Source organism: Tursiops truncatus, chromosome 17 (genome assembly GCF_011762595.2).
Source record: "Tursiops truncatus isolate mTurTru1 chromosome 17, mTurTru1.mat.Y, whole genome shotgun sequence".
Taxonomy (NCBI): domain Eukaryota; kingdom Metazoa; phylum Chordata; class Mammalia; order Artiodactyla; family Delphinidae; genus Tursiops; species Tursiops truncatus.
The window spans coordinates 7,344,745-7,369,282 of record NC_047050.1 but is presented as its reverse complement, the minus strand read 5'-3'; the positions used below and the strand labels follow the sequence as shown (position 1 = coordinate 7,369,282).

Genomic DNA, 24,538 nt, shown 5'->3' with positions numbered 1-24,538 from the left:
AGCTTGTCAGAAATGCAGAATATCAGACCCCACATCAGACCTACTAAATCTGAATCTGCTTTTTAACAAGATCCCCGAAGATCTGTATGCCCATTAAAGTTTTAGAAGCATTTCCTGAGACATAGATCAGGTTAAAAGTCAAGTTCGTACATTGGCCTGGCATAGTGGTAAAAGCATGGAAACTGAAGCTAGCATGCCTAGGTTTAAATCCTGCTTCCACCACCTACAGTCTGAGTCAGACAACTTTCTTAACCTCTCAGAGACTCAGTTTTCTCATCTGTAAAATGGGAATGATAACAGCACTATCCTATTGGATTGTTAATTGAATTAACAATTGTAGAATGCTTAGACTGGCATATAGTGCTATAGAAGCGTTGTTTAAATACATTTTTCTAAACCTATGTAACAATCAAAAAGTTCTAGAACTTCTTTACACAGTAAATTTATGGACTGATTACCAAGGCCTACCAATTTCTCCACATTCTCGCCATTACAGTGGTCCCTCAGTATCTGCAGGGGATTGGTTCCAGGACCCCTTGCAGACACCAAAATCTGAGGATGCTCAGGTCCCTTATATAAATACCCAGTCAGCCCTCCGTACCCTCGAGTTCTGCATCTGTGAGTCAACGGAGGGTTGACTTCCTTCCTTACTCCCCCTTCTGGGCGTCCTCTGAGCCTCACACATATTTCTACTCTGTGCTTAGTGCTCTGAAATGTAGCTGTCTGTTTATCGCTCTGCCCTCTACACTAACTAGCAGCCCTTGGGAACCAGGACGGTATCTTAGTCTTTTTCGTATCTGCCCCCCAGAGTCTGGCACACGCATCAACAAATGTTTTTAAAGTGAATGAATAGATGTTTGGTCACTTTTTTGTCATCTTTCTCAAGGCCCATGTTTTTCTCATGCATTTTTCTCTTCATATCATTTTAACACCATCAATTGATATTTGTGGAGAACCCATTATATGTAGCTGTATATATTTCTTGGTTTACTAAATACATTTTTGCATTATTTATATTTGAAAGTGGTGCCTGGTAGTCCTAATAATGCAAAACCCAGCAGATTTCTTTAACGTGATTTCTATAAGATGATTAGAGCAGGGAAGAGTTTCTGCTCTCAGTTTGGCCCCTGTATCCTTCGCAAACAGCAGGATGTGACTTCATCCAGCCTTAGCCCCTTTGGACGCATAGTATAGCCTGTATCACGCACCTAGTTATTTAGGCCTAATTAAGGCATACAATCCTATCTTTGAATACTTAAAACACTAGCAAACCAAATACAGCAATATATAACAAGGATTAGACACCATGAGAACTTGGGATTTATTCCAGGAGTGCAAGGTTGGTTTAACACCAGAAAATCAATTAATGAAATACACCATATTAATAGAATAAAAGACAAAAACGACGTGATCACCTCAACAGACACAGAAAACTATTTGACAAAGTCTGCTGCTCCTTACCAAGTTAGGGACAGAAGGGAAACTCCTTAAACTGATAAATGTGCCAAAAACCGTCAACAAGGATCATACTAAATGATGAAAGACTGAACGCTTTACCCTTAAGGCTGGGACTAAGGCAAGGATGTGCACTGTCACCACTTCTATTCAAGTGCACAGCGGAGGGTTGTGGAGATGGGGGAATGCAAGTGATGCTAATGGGCATAAGGTTTCTTTTCAGCTGCGCCGTGCGGCATGCGGGATCTTAGTTCCCCGACCAGGGATTGAACGAACCCGTGCTCCCTGCAGTGGAAGCGCAGAGTCCTAACCACTGGACCGCCAGGGAAGTCCCTAAGGTTTCTTTCTGAGATGATAAAAATGTTCTCAACTCAGATTATGGTGATGGCTGTACATCTCTGTAAATACAGTAAAAACCATTGAACTGTACACTTTCAACAGGTAAACTTTACGTTATGTATACTTGAATATAAGGGTTAAAAAGTCATTACAGGGGGCTTCCCTGGTGGCGCAGTGGTTGAGAGTCCACCTGCCGATGCAGGGGACACGGGTTCGTGCCCCAGTCCGGGAAGATCCCATATGCCGCGGAGCGGCTGGGCCCGTGAGCCATGGCCGCTGAGCCTGCTCGTCCGGAGCCTGTGCTCCTCAACGGGAGAGGCTGCAACGGTGAGAGGCCCGCGTACCGCAAAAAAAAAAAAAAAAAAAAAAAAAATTCGTTACAATACCTAATGACAAATGTTGTAACAGCAGCTACCCTTTTCCTAAGCACTGAAGGTGTCCTGGGCAGTGCAGGCAACTCTTTCAATACATTATCTCCATAATCACATAAGAAGTAAAGGTTGCTATTACATCTTACTGCGTTTTACAGGTAGGGAAGGTGAGGCTTAGACAGTTTTAAGCGATCTGCCGAGGTTACACAGCTGGCAATCGGGGGAGCTGGCATTTGGTCCTAAATACTACCAGGCTACACTGTACAGTGAGATTAAAAGGGAAGAATCTTCCAAACTCTACTGTTATTGAACACATGCTCTGGTCATTAAATATTTATGCCATTACAGTTCTGTGGACTTACACAGACCACTTCCCTTGGTATGAAGTGGGGGCCTGGACTCGCAAAAGGGGGCTCATGTGAGTCATAAACCGTTCCAGAAGTGGGCTCAGCTGAAACTCAAATTCACACATGGGGGGTCACACACCCTTTCATTCACCCTACAGCAATGAGAACAAAATCCCACCCAAATTATCGGCAACACACGCATGCAGGGCAGTAGGATCTTTCTCTTCCTTCAGCTCCTGGGGAGACAGCACAGAGGTGGGTGGGCAGCATGGCCTTCTACCTCTTACAAGACAGCCTAACCCATGGAGAGTGAGCATTCCAGAAGAAGGGATGGAGCGCTAGCAGGTGGAAGGGACCGCGGAAGGAGGTTTTCCCTCATGTTACGAAAAAGACGGGACACTCGGTGAGCGCTAAAGCGCATGGTTCTTCTGTCCTCTTCTTCCACAGAGGCAAAGGGGAACTCTTTGACCCTCGTGTGCTCTCTCTGGCTTCCCTTTTGTGATTTGTGTTGGCTTTCAGGGCTCTTGGGCATTTCTTTTAATGTGTTTAAAAATATTGAATTAGAAGGTGAAAATACATAGGACAGGGTGAGAAGCCTGAGTGTGCCGGGCTCATCACCACCCGCAATGATTCATGGGAGCACGGCTGCCGAGGGAGCTAGGACTTACTGCTGGCCCCCAAGGGCCCTGCATCAGTTTCTTTGGAAAGCTCCTATTAGTGTACTATAACTACAAAAGTAAGACCACTTGTTTTTATAAATTCGATCCTCAGTTTCACTTACCTGTTGCTTTCAGAGCCGTCTCCCCATTGTCTCACTCTGGGAAGAACCCAAGTTAACTTCAGGCACTTGAAAATAGCTATTTATGAGACATCTAACAGAGAAAACAGAATAAGCTCAGGACAGCTTTTAAATAAACCTAATAAAAAATAGGTGCATGGAGGCTTGTATGTATCTTTTTTTAAAAATGAATTTATTTATTTATTTTTGGCTGCGTTGGGTCTTCGTTGCAGTGTGCGTGAGCTTCTCATTGCGGTGGCATCTCTTGTTGTGGAGCACGGGCTCTAGGCGCGTGGGCTTCAGTAGTTGTGGCACGCGGGCTCAGCAGCTGTGGCTCGCAGGCTCTAGAGCGCAGGCTCTGTAGTTGCGGCGCACGGGTTTAGTTACTCCGTGGAATGTGGGATCTTCCTGGACCAGGGCTTGAACCTGTGTCCCCTGCATTGGCAGGCGGATCCTTAACCACTGTGCCACAAGGGAAGTCCGTTGTCCATATCTTTCATAAGAGGTAAGGAGTCACAGAAACAATGACATAAAAATTGTGATAAATAAATAAATCAGCCCAGGTACTGAGGACCTGCTCTGTGCCAGCCAGTTAGCTGATGCAGAACAGATTCACGGGGAAGCCAAACAAGCTCAGGTCAGGGTCCCTTACTTTCATGGGGTCACTTGTAAGACCCTTGAAGGCGCTCTGGCGATTTTATATTCTTAATTTTATATTCTTATTATTTTTTATTATGAATGTAAAATTTTTATTCTTTTTTTTTTGGCTACAAACGAGTGTTTATTTAAAAATAATGTTCAGGAATTTATACTCACAGGACATGTTATAGTTAACATCCAAAGACAATCAAAAAATATTTCTGGACGATTTATTATATGCTTAGTACTAAAAAGCTCCTAAATCTGTACAGTGTTGGCATTACAAGATTAGAGAGTTGTTTTTGGCTAATGATTATTATACAAAAACAACGAGGAAAATTTCAACCGTTACAATCAATCAGGTATAATTTCGTATTTCACGAAGGACAGTGGTCGTGTTTAGCAATAGCCTCGCTTATAAAGTGTACTCACTTCCAGGTTGTATTTTGATGCTGTTTCTTTTCCCTTCTCTTCTCACAAATAACCAGCAAGATACAAACTGCTTCCAGTTGACAATCCAAAGGAGGAATCACGGCTAACCATCGAGTTGCTAACATTTGTGAAAGGCAAATTGCAAACTTCACCGAAAGGAGTAAAGCTGTCCCCTCTGACCACCTTATTCCATGAAAGAAGTGTACTCTGACTTCTAAGATGCTATTTTAAAATTCAGTAGAAAGATTTAGGAGAGTCTTTTTTTTTTTTTTTTTTTTGCGGTACGCGGGCCTCTCACTGTTGTGGCCTCTCCCGCCGCGGAGCACAGGCTCCGGACGCGCAGGCTCAGCGGCCATGGCTCACGGGCCCAGCCGCTCCGTAGCATGTGGGATCTTCCTGGACCGGGGCACGAACCCGTGTCCCCCGCATCAGCAGGCGGACTCTCAACCGCTGCGCCACCAGGGAAGCCCTAGGAGAGTCATTTTATTGATGTATAACATAAGGAAGAGTGGACAACTGTGAATTATTCTTCCAGAAGAGCAGGCCCTGCCCTCAGACTGTATAAGTCTCAGTCCCACCACACCCGTGTCAGCCTCTGCTTGCCCTTGCTTCTGTAGAGGGTCTCCTCCCTCTTCCTCTCTCTCATCCCTCCTGTGGAAGCAGAGTTTGCTTACCAAACGCCTCCCTGAGTTCTGAGTGATTTTTGGCATCCAGTTTGCATTTTGATAAAGACAGAAATGATACAATAGTCATTTCCTCAGGTTGGAATAATGTACTCAAATTCTCAATATTAAATTTAAAAGGCATAAATGTAAGAAAAAAAATCTAGCATCTGAGTATTAAAATAAAATACTCAGTATTCGGTAGGGGAAACTTAGCTAGAGTATCATCTGTGAAGAAAAGAAGGAATGTTTTGTTTCTGTAGTGCTAATGAGCTCGTTAGAAAATTCTGGAGTTAGGAGATGTGGAGTAGCCCGGCAAGCAGAGAGGAGCCCACGGTACTCAGCACACATCCACTGCGTTATCCTGTGTGCCGGGAATCCTATTTCAGGAATGTGAAGGCATAATTTTCAGAAAGGTAAAATCACAAAAATAAAATGAATATGTGTCAAATATTTTATTAACTCATTAATTAAAATCCACTTAAATGTGTTTTTGACTTACAGAGATTTATATTCTCTGCCAGACAGACTTCATTTGCATTGCCATGAACAGGAATCATTTGCACTGCTATGGGCATACAACGTTTGTGTTGTTATCCGTTTTCTATAACTTAAACTCTATCCCTGCAGATTTGGAAAATAGGCTTGTCAATCAAGTGAAAGTGCTCACCCCTTTGGAATTAGATACGCCCAGAGGGTTTGGTAACAATGCCCTGAGCTCCAGAAATCACTTTGGCCCTTTTCCAATACGTGGACCATTTTTCCTATACGAGGGATATTTCCAAAGAAGAGGATGCTTAACAGAGAGTAACTGTGAAAGCAGAAGCTCTTGAAATCATGCATTATGTGGACAAATGATGGTACAGGGGATATTTTCAGCCTAGCAAACACAAAGACACATTGTTGACAGTGACTCAAGTTATAAAATACTAAAGAATTGTCATGAAGCAAAAGGTTATCCTTATTCTGTGCGGTTATGGAGGTCAGAACTAGATAAAGGAAAAAAACAAAACAACAAACAAACAAACAAAACAACCAAAAACAAACAGGAAGTTACAGCAAGGCAGGTCTTAATTCAACATATATGAAAGACCTGTTCAGAAGGTGCTCATAGGTGGATTCCTCGCCATTGAAAATATTTAAGCAGAGGTTATATAATTTTCTATAGGAATTCCGTGGAGTGAATTTTTACATTTTTAAGAAGTTTGGTCTAGAGCAGTCTTGTCCTATAGAAATATAATGCAGCTCATATGTAATTGTAAATTGTCTTTTAGGTGGATTAAAAATTTTTTAAAAACCGATTAAATTGATTTTAACAGTACACTTTGTTTAACCTGATATTCCAATTCATTATTATTTCACCATGTAATCAATATAAAAACATTAGTGAAATCTTTTAATATTTTTTTTTTTGTACTGTGTTTCTGAAATTCATTGTGAATTTTACACTTACCTACACATCTCAATTTGGACTAGCCATGTTTCAAATGCTTGATAGCAACTTGTAATTACCTTACTGGACAGCACAGGTCTAAGACCACTGGTTCTCAAACTTTAGCCTGTTAAAACACGATCGCTAGATCTAGCCTCAGAGGTTCTGATTCGGTGAGTCTGGAGTGGAGCCCAGAAATTTGCATTCCTAACTATTTCTCAGGTGATGTGATACTGCTGGTCCAGGACCACACTTTAAAAACCGCTGGTTTACACAATGTTCACTGCAGCTCTATTTACAGTAGCCAGGACATGGAAGCAACCTAAGTGTCCATCGACAGATGCATGGATAAAGAAGATGTGGCACATATATACAATGGAATATTACTCAGCCATAAAAAGAAACAAAACTGAGTTATTTGTAGTGAGGTGGATGGACCTAGAGACTGTCATACAGAGTGAAGTAAGTCAGAAAGAGAAAAACAAATACTGTATGCTAACACATATATATGGAATCTAAAAAAAAAAAAATGATTCTGAAGAACCTAGGGGCAGGACAGGAATAAAGATGCAGACATAGAGAATGGACTTGAGGACACGGGGAGGGAGAAGGGTAAGCTGGGACAAAGCGAGAGAGTGGCATGGACATACATACACTACCAAATGTAAAATAGATAGCTAGTGGGAAGCAGCCGCATAGCACAGGGAGATCAGCTCGGTGCTTTGTGACCACCTAGAGGGGTGGGATAGGGAGAGAGGGAGGGAGATACAAGAGGGAGGAGATATGGGGATATATGTATAGCTGATTTCCTTTGTTATAAAGCAAAAACTAACACACGATTGTAAAGCAATTATACTCCAATAAAGATGTTAAAAATATATATATATGGAAATTGAAAGAAAAAATAATACAGGATACAAGAATATCTGAGACTCATGAAAGAATCTGATAAAATTGATTAAATCCAGTTTATTCTGAAAAAAAAATAAATAAAACCCTCTGGTTTAGACAAACCTAAGATCTTTACACATAAGGCGAAAAATGCTTCTCTTGATAATGGGTACGCGTGTTGGATATTTGTTTCGTGTTTTTGTGAGATGATGGTGTTTGTTCAGGGAAATTAAGACTTTCAGGGTGGACTCCAAAGGATTCTGCCTTTCTCAGTCTTTGTTAAAGTTTCCTCTATTATGTCTTTTTTTTTTTTTTTTTTTTTTTTTTTGGTACGCGGGCCTCTCACTGTTGTGGCCTCTCCTGTTGTAGAGTACAGGCTCCGGACGCGCAGGCTCAGTGGCCATGGCTCACGGGCCCAGCCGCTCCGCGGCATGCGGGATCCTCCCGGACCGGGGCATAAACCCGTGTCTCCTGCATCGGCAGGCGGACTCTCAACCACTGCGCCACCAGGGAAGCCCTCCTCTATTATATCTTTATCTCATTCTTGAGCACCTAGTGTTTTATTTGCTTTTGACTTCCAACAGAAGGTTACAGCTTTTGAGAATATGTAAACATTAACATAAGAATAAGTCAAAAGTGGAGTTTCAGATTGTTGTGTTCTTATAAAGGGTATTCAGTGCTGGGACACGATTTTCCAATGTGTTAGACCCCAGAGGCATCAATAGCCCTGTTTTTCTTTGGGTACCATACCCATTGGCTATTGAACCCATGAATTTATCTAAATCTTTCAGAAAACTATAGATTTTTAAAACTATAGCATAATTTTTCAAAACTTATTAATTGTACAAGATAGACTTTCTTTTAATTTTTCCTGACATTACATCTTCTAATCTCCAAAAGGAACTTTCTTAATTTTATTATTGCAGAAATTGGCAAATACATCTATAACTAATTTACTGATGCCACATCATTTCCCAACTAGAATGTATCTAGTTATCCTTGGGGACTTCAGTTTGCCCATTGGTGCTTATCCAATGGTTTTATCCCTCAGTATCCATCAGGTATTCCTTTTTCAACTTATGCTATCAAAACTCATATTTCTTGCACAAGTTTTTTGGTTCGGCCCCTCAGAGATCATCAGTTAGTGCCAAAGCAGTTATGAAAAGGAAAAAAAAGGGAGGAGGAGTTATATTTCCGTGTACTGGAAAAGGAGACAGGTCTGGGTAGTCTTGGTAGCCAAGAAGACGAAAGTTTCTTCTTAGTAGATACAAAGAAACACAGATCCTTACAGAGAAACCAAAGTTCCTTCTCCTTAGGAAGTTCTGGAATACAGCAGGGACCACTTTCTCACAGTCGTCACAAATGCACATGGTTTCCATCAACTCCAAATACAAATGGGCTTGGATGTGCTCACCGGTCAGGAACAGCAGGTTCTCATCAGGCTTCTGTTACAGAGGGAAGCTTATCCAAGCTGGGGCAATTCCCAAGGAGGACAAAAATCAACGGTTTTAAAAGATAAAATGTAGAGACTTTCAAAATGTAATAAAATTTTATGAAGCGTTCCATAAAAAAGAACTGATTCAGATGTATTGTGGCTTAGAAACTCTGTGTAAGAATAGGACTTTGACCTTCAAAGTGTGCAGTATATGAAACAATACGGTTCAGTTATTTTTGCCTGGAAGTGTTCTAAATCACTTTTTGCAGACCCAGAATGTTCATTTTAGAGTCAGATTATGGACTTTCCAAAGCATTTGTTCTAGGTTATTTTAAAAATGATTAAAATCTGGTCATGTGCATTAGTCAACAAGCATTATTTTGAGGCAAGACCTGCCTCTTACTAGGTCTTGGGTATTCCAAGACGAATAATATGTAGTCACTGTTTCTTGAGAGCTTATACTCAAGCGCTGGAGAAAGATATGGAAGCAATGATTATGGTGCAAATGCTTCCAGAATAGAATAGCACCTACTTTGGCAAACTGTGGGAGGTGGGGAAGCCTACATAGGGAGGAAGAACTTGAGCAGAGTTTTGTAGATAGTCAGGGGCTAAGAAGGGCTGAGGAGGGGAACAGGAAAATGAACAGGAGTTCTCCATTTGTGTGGAGAAAACACCACCCGCAACGTGAAATACACGGTGTATCTGGGGACCAGAAAGTATCTGGTGTTGTGGGTATAGAAGAGGTTGATTCAACCCAGCTGAGATCAATTCTGTGTGCAGCGCATGCATGGGAATTTTGACAGCATAGAAGAGTCAAGATTGAGGGAATCTAGGAGGGGTCACAGCTAATAGGGAATCGGCAACAGTCGGTGAGAAACGGTAAGGTCTAATTAGCTAACATCTTGGTACTATACTGTGTACGTTGGTAGGGATCTAATACCTTTTGAATGTCAATTGCCTTTCTGAAAGACAGATTTTAGCTTGTCAGTGATCTTGTCAGCAGGTATTTACTGGTTGTCCAACATGCTTCTTGAGTCACAACATCCTCTTATTGGAGTAATGGAAGCCATACTATCTTTCAAGTGAGCAGATTGTGTGCATATCCTAATTTCATCGCTCATTGTTTCTTTCATTTTGGGGAAGTTATATAAACTCTCTGGGCCTCAGTTTCCTTGTCTGTCAAATAGTGGTAATAAAACTTACATCATAGAGTTGTCACAAGGATTAAATGAGTAAATAAGTCAAGTAGTGTTTGATTCATACTTGTTGCCCAAACTGTGCTCATTTCCAGCCCTAACTCCTTCCCCTGCTTTGGTGTGAAGTGCGGTTTTCCCGTGTCTGCTTACAGGGTTAACGTTGATTGGATTTATTTAAATAACATTTAGAATTTTTGGCATCTCTGGTTCACATACCTTGAGCAATTTCACAAGTATGCACATCATAAAGACATTCCTAAATACGAATACAATAACATGAATAACAGCGAGATGGACAGTATTCAAACTAAATGATGACAATAACCAAATTAACTCAAAGATAAAATGATCTAAGAAAACAGCCAGGTCATATACACCAAGTGTCCATTTCTTATATTACAGCAATAATAATCACACTAGCTGAGTGCTTATTAGTGGCAGATACAGTCTGTTTTGCTATAATGTGATACATGTGTTCCTAAAAAACACTGTGCTATGAAAAATTGGCAAAAACAGCCACAGGGCTTCTGGGGAAAATGGGATCAGGGGCACAACACTCAAACCCTTCATCAGTGACACATTTAAAAAAAACCCAAAGGAATGGAATAAAATGGTAGCCGCTTTTACACACTTCAAAGGTTAAGAAATGCATAAATGCTAAAATAAGTGCAGCATTTTAACTTGGAGAAGCCCTGATGTTGGCTTGTAGAAGGGTTTGCAGCTTGTGACTTGCTGTGAAGGGGTGGAAGGAGGGTCACCTGAAGTCTGACGGAGAATTGTCACGTCAGACGTAGCTGGCCGACGTCTGAGTGTGTGCATGTGCGCACATGTGTAGTCCCGTCATGACTCAGGTCAACTGGGTGCAGTTTTTTCTGCTTCCATCTCATGTTTCTCACAGGAAAGAAAGTGGCCTGAGCGAACAGGGAAGTCTTGGTGTGCTCAAATTGTTCCCTGATACATCAATTGCACTGGAACAAATCTGCATTTTCACAGCAAGCATCCTAGTAGAACTGGCTCTTCTCGTTCAGATGCATTATCTATATGAACTTAGGTAATCTTCTCAACACCGCTTTTGATCTGGTACCATTATTGTCCTCATTTTATTGATGAGGAAATCGAGGCAAAGAGAGCCTAAATGACTTCATCAAGATCAAACTTATTAAGCAACAAAGCCATTATACTATACCACCTTCCAACATAGTGTATTATGCTAAAGATAATAATCCATTGAATAAGATATGTATTTCCAGCAGACGTTGGATAATTCTTTATATCTGATAATTATTGTGTCTCACCTAAAGCTCTCATGTTGTAGTTTTAGTCTATTTCTGTTATCTCCTTTCAAGTTGGGGACTATCAAGCTATAATGTTGTGTGTTGCTGCCCCTTAAACAATTAAGGCCCAGTCGAAACTACTGCAGTCAGTCTGGTTCAGTACCTTGTGGGTACTTACTTAGCACCACGCTAACCTCTTTCTTCCATCATTGAAAATTATGCTAAAAGTGATGGTTAGTGAAGCCCAGTCGATGGGGTTCCTACCATAATGTCAACATGTGTGCTCCAATAGCATTAGGAATGTTTATTGCTTTGTGTATTTCATTAGTGTCCCTGGTTCCTCCTCATTACACAAACTCTTTATGAAATAGAAATATTTAATAAAAACACCCTGAAGGCTTTCTGTTTTTTGAGGAGTAGCGTGTTAGATGGCTAAGGTGGTACTTAATTTATATCCCGTTGAGTGCTGGGTGCAAATGCGAATGGATGAATAACTAATGACACTTTGAATGGGATTTTGTTACAATAGTGGCTAAAACCTGACTCTAAGGTGAGAGGTGGGAAAGGGGTATGGAATGAATGTTGGCTGTACAGCTGGGTAGACCTGGTTAACTCCTGTACTTGTCAGCTGTGTGAACATGGGCAAAGCACTTAATTCTCTGAGTTTCAGTTTCCTCATCTATAAAAAAATACTTTTTATCATACTATTATGAATTAATGAGTGAAATCACATTACACACATAATACATAATAGCAAGTTTTGATTAGCAAATCAGCCAGTGAGAGGGGCCCTGTAGTCCATCAAGAGACATCAAATCCTGGGACTTCCCTGGTGGTCCAGTGGGTAAAGCTCTGCACTCCCAATGCAGGGGGCCCGGGTTCAATCCCTGGTCGGGGAACTACATGCTGCATGCATGCTGCAACTACAAGTCCGCATGCCACAACTATAAAAAAGATCCTGCATGCCACAACTAAGAACTGGCACAGCCAATATTAAAAAAAAAAAAAAAAAGAGAGAGAGAGAGATCAAATCCTGAGTTGTTAGTCTGAGCAGGGCAAGCCTGAGGTTGAAGCAGAGGCTAAGACAAACAGAAGGACAGAGAGGGGAGAGGTCAGAGGAGCAACAGAGATGGACTAATGCATGGCTGCAGAGTAGGGTTAATTTGGGAGCAAATCTCTTCAACACGGGATTCCAGCCACAGATTCCCTTTTCTATACCTAAGCAAAGTCTTTCTTTTTCTTGCCACTCCACACGGCTGGTGGGATCTTAGTTCACCAACCAGGGATTGAACCAGGGCCACGGCAGTAAAAGCGTGGAGTGCTAACCACTGGACCGCCAGGGAATTCCCACTGCTGGATTGTTATGTTTGGAAATGGGATTCCAAGAGCAGAATAAAAATACCAAATTTCATCAAATCCCCAAAGCAGAGTCTTAAAGTTATACACAGAATGTACAACATAAAGAGTGAACCCTAATGTAATCTATGGACTTTTAGTTAATAATAATATATCATTAATATTGGCTCATCAATTGTAACAAATGTACCACACGAATGCAAGATACTAATAATAGGGGAAACTGGGCTGACATGAGGGGGTAGGTGGCAACTGTCTGTACTTTCTGCTTAATTGTTTTGGAAAAAAAACTGCTCAAAAAAAAGTCTATTAATTAAAAAAATGTTTCAGTTTTGTATGGCTCTTTTTCCAAGCTTCCTTTCTTAGCTTCCTTGACCCTTCCATTTTTGACCCTCTTGACTCCAGCTGCCAAGACTGGTCCAGCATACCTCCCTGTTTGCCCAGAGGCAGGATGCGTTAGAGCTGGAGTATGCATTTAAATTGCTGTCTGGTTCTTAACTGTTTTACAACCCACATTCTCCTGGTTGTGGAGACAGAGCACATTAGCTGAGTTCACCAACTCTGCAGGCAGTCAGTTTGGCAGTTCCGAGCACGGGTTCTAAGAGAGGCAGATCTCAGGTCACCCACACCTCTGTCTATGGCCACCGACAATCTCATCTGAACATGGAATGATATTTCTAAAGCTCTTATGAGACTTAAAGGAGACAGTCTATGGGGGATGCTTGACATAGTGCCTGGGACACAGTTAGTGCTGTTTCAGTTCTTTATGCTGCATAATTAACCACCCCAAAGCTTAGTGGCTTAAAACAATGATTTATGATTTCTCACAATTCTGTGGGCCAGGAATTCAGGCAGGTCTCGGACGGGCAATTTTTCTGCCCCACACACTGTCAGGTGGAGCCACTCACCTGGCTGCATCCGGCTGCTGGCTAAGCTGGGCTGGAAGGTCTCAGTCACCTGTGCCCTGGGCTGCTCCAGGTGTTGTCACGTGGCTGGCTTGGGCTTCCTCACAGCATGGTGGGCTTGGGGTGGTAGAGTTTCTTCCATGATGACTGGTTCCTAAGAGCAAAAGAGGAATCGGCCAGCCCTCTTGGAGGCAAAGCCCCAAACTGGCCCAGGGTCACTCTACCGCTGTCTACTGGACAAAGCAAGTCACAAAGCCAGCCCTGATTCAAGGGAAGGGGAACCAGCCTCCCCTCTCATGTGCCTACAGGACGGGAATTACAGCAGCCATCTTTGGAGACAACTGTAGTGCCCGGCTATTATTTTCCTATGAACTGGCTTCGCCATCTTGCACAACAGGCATAGCGCATCTCCTACTGCCAACAGCATGTTGTAGGGCAGAGTGAGGCATCCCAGTTGCTGTGGGAACTGAAGTATGAGTCAGGCCAACAGCCTACTCTAACTTGGCCATTGCATCGTTTCTTCATGTCAAGAGGGCTCAAAGCATTTGTTTTTTAAACCTATTTTTTTTTTGGCATAAAAGTCTCTGTATCCTTGAGGATAATTTTTTATTTGTTTGGCCATACCGCTTGGCTTGTGGGATCTTAGTTCCCTGACCAGGGATTGAACCCCAGCCCTCGTCAGTGAAAGCACAGCGTCCTAACCACTGGACTGCCAGGGAATTCCCTCAATACATTTTTAGCATTGTTGTTCTGTCAACAGTATGTACCTGCCTATCATTTACTTTGTACTTTATTTCACTTCATGAGATTATTTTGAGACTTAAAAAAAAATCACTAAAACAGAGACACACTATTTAAAGGTGTCCCTTTGCCCTTTTACTAACACCACAGAAAGCCTTCTATTAACACCACAGAAAAAGAAAAACTTGATCAAAAAGTGAACCCAGGCTGGCTTCTATATTCGAGTTTTTGCTGTTTGGTTTTCCTTTTCACTGGAATGTCTTTCTTACCTCACTTCCTTCTCCCTTCTGTGGGCAAAAGAACACTTATTTATCTTTTAAGACCCAGCTCACATGTCACTTCCTTTACGAAGCCCCTATTGACACACCTGCCACCAAGTGAACTTGATCACTCCCTTTTCCATGGTCCCACTGTACCCTGAAAGCTTCCACCTTAGCAATCGTAACTTTTTTTTTTGGCGGTACGCGGGCCTCTCACTGTTGTGGCCTCTCCCGTTGCGGAACACAGGCTCCGGACACGCAGGCTCAGCGGCCATGGCTCACGGGCCTAGCTGCTCCATGGCATGTGGGATCTTCCCAGACCGGGGCACGAACCCGTGTCCCCTGCATCGGCAGGCAGACTCTCAACCACTGCGCCACCAGGGAAGCCCAGCAATCGTAATTTTTATTGCACTAATATATTGGTAAAGGCTGATCAGGTGGCACGTGGAAGCTAAGTCCTAAGTCCTACCATGAGGGGATACAAAGAGAAATAAGATGAACCTCTTGCCCTAGAGGAGCTCATTTGTCTATTGGAGGAGGTTATACAACACGTACTTCAAACACAATCTTCATTTCAGGGCTAGAGATCTACACAGATTTATTATGAATGCACTTTAACCACTTGAGTGGGCGATTTCCTTTGGCAAACACTAGGAAGGCTCCCTGCATAAGGTTTTGCTTGTTATAAAGACAGATTGTGGAGCCATCAATATAATGGTCTCAGACATCCCAGATTCAGCCTCTGTCATTTTGGTGCTGAAGGGGGCACTGGGCCCCAGACATAATTGGTGTGATCTCAGAGAAGTGAAGAGAGCTATGGCCCATGTCTACTGGAGGAGATGTGGGGTTTTCCATGGATGAGGGCTTTCTCATGGTGTGGTGAGGTTGTCAGGATCCCAGTTAGGGCCAGGGCTTCTAAGAAGTTTGCAAGGCAGAGATAAGTGCACTGCTTTAGGCTGTTTAGTTTCCTTACAGGTCAGAGAGGTACTTTTACTTTGAAAAAAAGACAGGTGCCAAAAAGCATTTGAGCCAATGAAGATTACCCTTGAACTCATCTTTACCTGAATGGCTACTGTAACAATCAGCTTTTGCTAGGTTATGCTGCTGTAACAAACAGCCCTGAAATCTCAGTGCCTTATCAAAGGTTTATTTCTCACTGACGTAATAGGTTGACTTTGGGGTGTCTGTGGTTCTGCTCTCTGCATGTTTTTTTACTCCAGGATCCAGACTGACTGAAGGAGTAGTGCCTTTCTTGGACTGGGTCATTTTGGGGCAGAGAGACAAATATGGTGGTGGAACCACATAATAATTCCTAAAGCTTCTACTGGGAAGTGGTACATGCACTTCTACTGATATTTACTTGGTCAAAGCTGTGAGGTACAATCTCACAGAAAGGGCCAGAGAATGACAGAAAAGATACATACGAACCTTCAAGTTGTGAACTTTCAAAGATGCAAATATACGTTCCATCAATATCAGGCGTGAGTGAAATTGCAGCTTGCCCACTGTCTCCTATCGCTGACGATCCTTCAGCTCTACCATCTCCCACCTCCTCTCCCTCCTCCAGCCCATAACTCTTCCTGCCTGTTAACTCGATGCCAGCCCCTGGATGCCAGCCGTTGTACTGTCCTACTGTACTTTCCAAGGTACTGTACTGTAAGATTAAAAATGTTTTCTTTATTTTTTGTGTTTGTTTTTTATGTATTATTTATGTGAAAAGTATTATAAACCTATTACAGTACAGTACTATATAGCCGATTGTGTTAGTTGGCTACCTAGGCTAACTTTGTTGGACTTAGGAACAAACTGGACTTAGGAACGCACTCTCAGAACGGAACTCATTCATATGTAGGGGACTTACTATACAATCTTCCACAGCTACACTGAACCCAAAGACTAAAAGTTGATGATTCTGAAGACAAGAGACCAAGAAGAGGTCAAACAAATTAGGTTGATAAATGCTACTCGAAGCAGGCAAAATACGAGATTAATCTGTTGCAGAAAGAAATATGAAAGAATCAGAACTTGCCTACTAAACAAAGCTTGAAACCTTCAGAAATCAAAATGTATATAGTGAGGAAAATTTTGACATCTATACTGACAAAACAAAAATCAGATTAGCGAACGTAACAACCAGAGAAGCGTCTTACTTCAGACGTGAGCCCACTGAAGCACACATGTTTTGAGTATCGCGGATGGGTTTTGGCAGGTCATAGAAGGCCTTCAGAGAAGAAAATGGATCGATGACAAGCACTTTCATGATTCAGCATCATTGGTCATGCCAGTAATCGTACTCCCTCCCTCACTGCCCACCAAAAACTCCTACTCATCTTTTATGGTGGGCCTAAAATGCTATCTTTTCCCAGAAACCTTCCTGGATCATTCCCTTGTGTGTGAATCGCGTCTTCCTTAGATGGTGATGGTACTTGCCTCTCTATTTAACATACTGCCTTTATTACACTTAATTACCTCTTCTCACCTCCTCACTCCCAAGACAACTGTAAATTCTTTAAGGGCACAAACAGGATTTTATTCATTCTGGGGTCTCCCACAACAGAGCGGTGCACACAAAGGAACACAATTCATTGTTGGTGAAGTCCAGAAATTGATCTGGTTCAAAGCTACTTGACATGCAAATATTAGCTCCATCCTTGAGGTGTTCCTAGAGCACAAGGTGCGCACAAGAAGGTAATGATCATTTATGACAACTCTAGGGCCCAAACTCATCCGTACAGTAAGAAAGCCTTGGGAAGGTAGATAAAGGGTGAGAAAAGATTGGGAGCAGAGGGCTGTGTAGGTGTGCGGTGCTGTGATATCTAGATTAGTTTGCTCCTTTTAGGTATTTCTAGTTCTCTTTTCTTAGTATCGGATAGTAATTAGTTACATATATCTTAGTTTTAATAAATTGTTTTAGGATGTGGTTTGACCTCAGTTATGCAAACACTAAAAGTGAGCAATATACAGTTAATTTAAGGAATTATCAATCAAAATGATACTAGGTTGAAATGCATTAAAATTATACAGAGGGATATGTGTAGTACTAATATTCATAATATAGAGCATGAATATTTTTAGACTCTCTGATATTGGATTTAGGTGTGCTTGTTCTATCTTGTAAATCAAAGTAATGGCCTATATCTTTGATCTGTGTGTTCAGGTTTTATGGCAACAGATATCTTATAATAACTAGAAATAGAAACTCCACCTTTAGTGATAATATAGTACAGCGATCTGAGAAGAGAAGGTCTTAAGGTGCTGTTAATTAGCAGAATTCTGAAGCACACAGTCTCAAAGCAATTAAGCCTGTTAATTGAATATCTGGACGCATGGTGGAATAGCTCATATGTTGCTTGCTGGGCAGGTATCCTAGGCTTGCAGAGAGGAGTTACATTACACACATGATGTTGAAAAATTCACAAAGAACAAATATGTGTAAACATACGTTTGTCTAGTAGCTAACTGTATTTATGAATACATCGTGGGCTATATGCAGAATTGTCTATGAGTTGCAAAATTCAGCATTAACAATTCAATCTCTCAGCCTATCTGTTGTAGATACGGCGCACCATCTACTCATGGAAAACTGAGCTTTTCCCACAAGATTTTGCTGTCCTCTGGTTTGGTAAACATCTCTATAATTCATGTGATCCTTTAAATGAAATTGGTGGTCACACAGTGGTTGCAATCTAGCATCCATGCAGGTTTGGGGGCAAAGGGGAATGGACACTGCTGACGAGCTCAAGGTCACAAAGTGATCTATCTTGTTCTCACGATCCTGCCTGGGTTCCATGAGTTGCAGCATTTGATGAACGTGTGAACCTACTTCTAAAAAGAAAGTCGATTGAAATTTTCAAGACTGTGAAAAAGTTTTCAAAAATGGAAAAAGAAATAAAATGTTCCTTTTAGAAGAACTTCAGTGGAAAGTGGTTAATATTTTGGGCAGTGCTTATTATTATTATTTTAGTGCTTATCATTTTTAAAGGCTATATCTTTAGGGTAGACCTCTGCTTCTGTCAATCCCAGGCTTACTGGGGTGCAGAGGAGGGAGGGTCTCCACTAAAGAACACCAAAAGACAGTGAGCGAAGAATGAGTTTAGTCTCTCTCAAACTGTGTATCAGTCCTCTGAATGGTGGACTTTCTGGTCTCTGTGTTAAGGGAAAAGAGAAATTACAAGAATGCTTGAAATCCTCAAAGCTAAAGTTGACCAATAGCTTTTATCTATTTTGCTAAACATTCCAGAAAGTGGCAGAATTGGTTGAGTCCGCCCCTCCCCCCCCACCCCCTTTAGTCCCAATCCATTTTCCAGAGAAATTTCTAATAGCCTATAAAGTCGCTTTTTACAAAAGTAGAGGGCTGAGTAGGCAGTGAGGGCTGGGAACACAGAAACTAAACATCTCCAAAGTGAGCATCTCCATCCTTACACGAGGAGTTAAGCATTCATAAGGATGGTATCATTTAGAAACCCGCTATTCAACCTGCTTACATTTTGGTGCACATTAATAAAAATCTTACCTAAGGTCCAAATCTGAGCTTACTATGCACACAGACCTTCTAAAAATGCGGGGTTAACCTGCTCTGAGTTAAAAGCTCTTGGAACAGGGGGTTGAAGTCATTCACCCTGGATTGAGAAGCATATTCAAGAGGTGACTCTTTGGATCAGCAAAGTTCCTGTTTGTTATGTTATGTGTGCACTTCATTATTTACACGATTTCACCAGGTGATTGGGAGCTGTGTACACAGTCAGCTGCGCCCGAAGTTTTAAGCCAGGCTTAAAACTAAAACTAAACAGCCTTCCGTTACTGTCTTTCACTCCTCTTGCCTTTTTTTTTTAATGGAAAAATTTCCCTAAAATTTCTTCTCTAGATTAAAATAATTTTTTTTTCCTTGAGTGTTTTTAGGAACTATACGTTTCCTGGAAAATTTTCCATAATCGTTTCCGCTGGTCTCTAAGGATGAATTAAAAAGTAAATATTCAACGTCTAAGATTCGGAGCGGGAAACTTTTTTTTGTTTTGGTACAGGGTTCTCCAGCCCTCTCTTTACTCTTATCCGGGGCAATTCGTGTCTCTTCTCCCCGACCCCTTTCTTTCTTTGTGGTATTTCCTGGAATAAGATGACTGTAAATTAGGGTAGGAAGACCCTGGCCTAGCCCCTGCGCACCGGGGTTGGGCGCGGGAGGCCGAGCGTGCGTGCGTGCGTGCGTGTGTGTGTCTAGGGGTGGGTTCTCCTGCTTCGGTGCGTTCGGCCCGTAGCCCCGGGGCCTCTTCGTGCGGTCCATCCCGGGCCCCCGCCTGAGCGCAGGGGGCGGTCCCTCCCGTGCCAGCCACGCCCCGGCCGGGTTTATAACTCGCCTGATCGCGCTCCGGGAGCCGCGGCTTCGCTCCCGCTCCGGCCGGACTCGGGCACGCCCCCAGGACTGACCGCCCCACGACTCCCGCCTCGCGCCGCTCGCGCTCGCTCGCGCTCGCTCGCGCGCTCACACCCACGTTGCCCTTCACCGCACGCGCTCACACTCCTTCTCGCGCGCTTGCCTCACGCACACAGGCGCGCTCCCACTCGCGGGAGCGCTCCCACTTGCACGCGCGCTCCCACCGCCCCGTGCGGCGCCTCGCGCTCCGGAGCGCTAGCCTCGCAGAGGCGCAGGTACCGCAGGCGAGAGCGCCGAGGGGACCCACGGCCTCCCCATGGCTGACCTGAGCTTCATCGAAGATACCGTGGCCTTCCCGGAGAAGGAGGAGGATGAGGAGGAAGAGGAGGAGGGTGTGGAGTGGGGCTACGAGGAAGGTAACCGGCCGCGCGTCGGGAGGCTGGCGCCGCTGGTGTCCCGCTGCTCTGGCGCGCTCGCCGCGCCCCGCGTCCGCTCTTTCCCACGTGCGTCCCCGACACTTTCGCACGCCCCCGGCCCGTTTCGGGGCACCAGGCGCTCCGGGGAGAGCGGGGGTGCCAGCCGCCGGCGTTCGCGTCAGGGAGCCCGGCCTTGGTGCCGGGCAGCGGTTGGCATCTGCCGCGGTCCGGAGGGCGAGCCTGAAGGCTGCGGCGGTGACATTTCCGTCTTGCGAGTAGCGAGAAGAGCCGCGCTGTGCTGTACTCAATACCTTGAGAATACACCGTTAGTGAAACTAATAGTTTCTTTTAAAAAATGTTTTATTGGCGTATAGCTGATTTAGAGCGTTGTGTTAGTTTCAGATGTACAGCCAGGTGATTCAGTTATGCATCTACATATAGTCATTCTTTTTCAGATTCTTTTCTCATATAGCGTTAGTGAAACTATTAGTTTCTTGCTTGCCTGCGGGGAGAAAGTATTTGAGCCACTGATCTTTTCTCTGAGGATGCTGACACCGCTCAAGTCTTCCTAAGTTTTGAGCTGAATCAGTGGACCTGGCAAGACGGGGGCTGCCCTTATAATAAAACGTTTAGTTTCCTAAATGTATCCCTGAAGATGTAGGACTCCTAACAGAGCTGACTACTGGTGCTGATGTTGGCTACATGTATTGAAACAAACGGAGAGTTTACAACTTGAATTATAAAAATACGAAAAGAGTATTATGTATATATTACGTATATACAGGTCTGCGTATATACGCATATGCGCACTTCAGAATACTGTGTTCGCATTTCTGGTAAGGAGTGTTCATTCACTAGCAACAGATTTATGGTTTTTGGCTCTCGCCAAGAATGCTGAGTGTTACAGGAATTTCCCAAGTACTGCACATAATTAAACTAATGAACAGAGGAAATTTTTGTGGTGTCATTTTTTTTCTAATCACTTAAAGATGATCTAAATTTTCTAGAGCCATAAATTAGTACCTCTGTGTAGGCAAATAGAATATCTTATTAGTCTAGGACTTTGAATGTGTTGTTTGATAACATTAGATCATTCAAAATATGAATGCAAGAATTCACACACATTATTATTACCATATTTTATCTGTAAAGGGACAGTAGTCATAACCTTCTTAATAATGGCAAGGATCATAAGCAGTGTTTAAACTAGTTTTCCCCATGTTACATTTTGCTGTAACTTATTTTTTCAGTCTGTTCTAAGTTTGCTTCCTTTTGTCCTCAGGTGTTGAGTGGGGCTTGGTGTTTCCAGATGCTAATGGGGAGTACCAGTCTCCCATTAACTTGAACTCAAGAGAAGCTCGATATGACCCCTCACTGCTGGATGTCCGCCTCTCCCCGAATTACGTGGTCTGCCGGGACTGTGAGGTCGCCAACGATGGGCACGCCATTCAGGTTATCCTGAAGTCAAAATCAGGTATTTTAGATGTTTCTGCGTGCTTCTTAAACTAGAAGTTTATAGAGCTTGTGTAACCTTAAAGGTAGAACTAACCTAGCTCTGTTGTCAGGATACCTTTATAGACTATAAAATGCATTTTTTAGGGGAATAATTTTCTGAAACATTTTTGGAAGGATGAAAGGATGAAATTATGAAGGTGTCAGTTGGTTGTTCCATGTTGTGTGATGTTACTGGAACAGCCTTAGTTGGTCAAATTCCAGCCCTGTGGTACACAAGTGTACCAATCTGCATTTTGTCCTAAAGTGTTGATTAGCTTAACAGTATGTTCTAGATTGGTCGGTCTTAACAGTTTGCCTGCTGTATTTGTAGTAACCATTTTCCTTGGGGCTGTTCAAGCAAAAAAGGTAACTAACTTCATCTCCTTTTACACTTACTTGGAGATTTTAGTTAGAGTGTTTAACTGGTATGAATTAATAGGGTTAGATTTTTATTTTTAAGAAAAATTCACAAGCTAACTTCCACTTAATTCATTACCGTTTGTTTTATTGAAATGTATAATTAACTGAAAAAAAGATTCTTGGGAGTACGTTGTCATAACATTTAAAGAGAGTTCCCTTCATTTAAACTAAATTACTATTTTATGTTGATCTGCATATTTCTGTATATTTGTCATGACAGTGCTTGCAGTCTATTTGGTGTACTGAGCAAATAAACTTTCCATTTTAAAGAAACAAAAAAATAAATCATGTAGATAATTATAATTCTCTGTTTTACTAACTTGTAAAACTAAAGATTAGGATTTATTGACATAATCTGACATTCAAGATAGACTTTCCAAATTAATTTTCTCTGCTAAATTAATATGACAAGAAGAATTTTAATTAATAGCAATCAAAAACAGCCTGTAAACTCAGCAAAAGATTTAAATGGCAAACAAAGCTCTTTTACTCATTTATTTTTTAACTCTCTTCTTCCCCTCTGAACCTATTTGAGATGGATCTGAAATGTTTTTTAGAAAAGCTGTTGGGTAATTACCAAGGAAATTGGCTTTTGGCTCAAATGTAGGAGAGAGGAGAGTGGAATATTTTAAAATTAGCATTAATATCTTGCTTTTCATAGTGAATAATAACTCTGTTTCCCTCTTGGAAAGAACGTAAAATAAGGAGTACGTTGAAATACTAGGAAGCATTTGATAAACAGAGATCAACTGTACTCAAATTAATTCTGAATCGATAAATTTGATATTTCAAGCCATAAAATCTTTGGGTTTATTATGAGGCAGGGCAGGTATTGATTACCAACTATGGATATTTTATTCATTGTGAATGTTCCTGAGCTTTGTCTTCCCAGCTGCTCTGAGTCTAGTCAAGGTATGGGCGTCACCCAAAACAGAATCTAGGTGTTGTGTGGATGTAGTCAAAGAAGACAGCTTCAGATGTAAATTTGAACTTAAATCAGATTTTTTGGGGGGGGTTATCTATGATGGGACGTTATGTATTATTTATAAAATATATAGTAAAATTATTGTATGCTGACTGTCCTGACATAAAAAACATTTTAAGGTAATGTTGGTATTACGTTTTAAGGTTTATTGGTATGTTGACGTGCTTTTTCACTTCTGGAAATAAACGTTTATATATCTATACAACTAACTTGCATTTCACATCAAGCATCATGGTGATTGAATGTTGGTTTGTATACAAATGGATAAGAAGGTTCTTGAGGATTCATATTGATGAAAACACAGTCGTTTAGAGCCTCAGTGTAAATACGACATGGTGTTATAAAGTATCATGGGAGCGTAGAGGAATGACTGAGTCCAAACGCTGGCAGTTAAGACTCTGTGTCCATTCCTGCTCGAAGATCAAATTTACTCCATCACACTGAGTTGACCATTTTCTTCTGGTAACTTCTCAAGCCTTCTCAACCTTTTCCTTGGCCCCCTATCGCCTCCCAGAACAGAGCCGATCAAGCAGTGTTTCGACTCTCGGCCCACTGGGTCCACCCTGACCGCCGAGGAAGAGCTGTCTGTATTTTTGTCTGGGTCTGATTTGACGTGCAAACTCCAGATCCCTTACTTCTGACTCCTTGGAGACCTTGCTCCTTCGGATGCCTGTCTCCTTTCTGCCAGTATAATCACTTCTTCATTGTTTCTTCCCTTTCAGTGTTTCTCCAAGCTTTAAAAAAACGTAACCAAAGCAATCCCATGTCTGGACCAGCTTATTTATTTGCTTCCTAGCATATATAAGTTTTTCAAAGGAATGGTCTGCAAGCCCTGAACACCCTGTATTTCATTTATTTAGTTCAAGCTTTATCTTTATCAAGATAGAATGTAAACATAATTTAAATAGTTGGCTAGTACTATATTTGTCTCTGCTTCTGGTTATAACCCACCCCTCCCCACTTAAAATTGTTTGCCTTGATTACGACCACTTTCATCTCTTAGCTGTTTTTCCTGCTGTCACTTCCACATTTCTTTTCTTTTCTTTTTTTTTTTTTTGCGGTATGCGGGCCTCTCACTGTTGTGGCCTCTCCCGTTGCGGAGCACAGGCTCCGGACGCGCAGGCTCAGAGGCCACGGCTCACGGGCCCAGCTGCTCCGCGGCATGTGGGATCCTCCTGGACCGGGGCACGAACCCGTGTCCCCTGCATCGGCAGGCGGACTCTCAACCACTGGGCCACCAGGGAAGCCCCACTTCCACATTTCTTAATAGCATATTTATACTGTTGTGCTTTGATATTTAAGATATCTGTGAACTCCCTATGATGGACGACGAGTCTAGCTC

At 42.3% G+C, this 24,538-nt stretch overlaps 1 protein-coding gene across 4 annotated transcripts in view; it reads left to right on the top strand.

The window, feature by feature from the left end:
* CA8 (carbonic anhydrase 8) overlaps positions 1-24,538 on the top strand; it is a 299,496-nt gene that overhangs the window by 103,766 nt on the left and 171,192 nt on the right. For 2 of the 4 annotated variants that reach the window (XR_012327174.1, XR_012327178.1), the window contains one exon: positions 21,580-21,707. Coding sequence is in view for 1 of the 4 variants with exons in the window: in XM_033843082.2 (XP_033698973.1) it covers positions 20,198-20,297; positions 21,580-21,771 (292 nt within the window). In the remaining 3 variants the exon portion in view is untranslated. Of the gene's footprint in view, positions 1-20,047; positions 20,298-21,579; positions 21,772-24,538 lie in introns of those variants that run through there. The other 2 variants (XM_033843082.2, XR_012327169.1) reach the window with 2 other exon arrangements.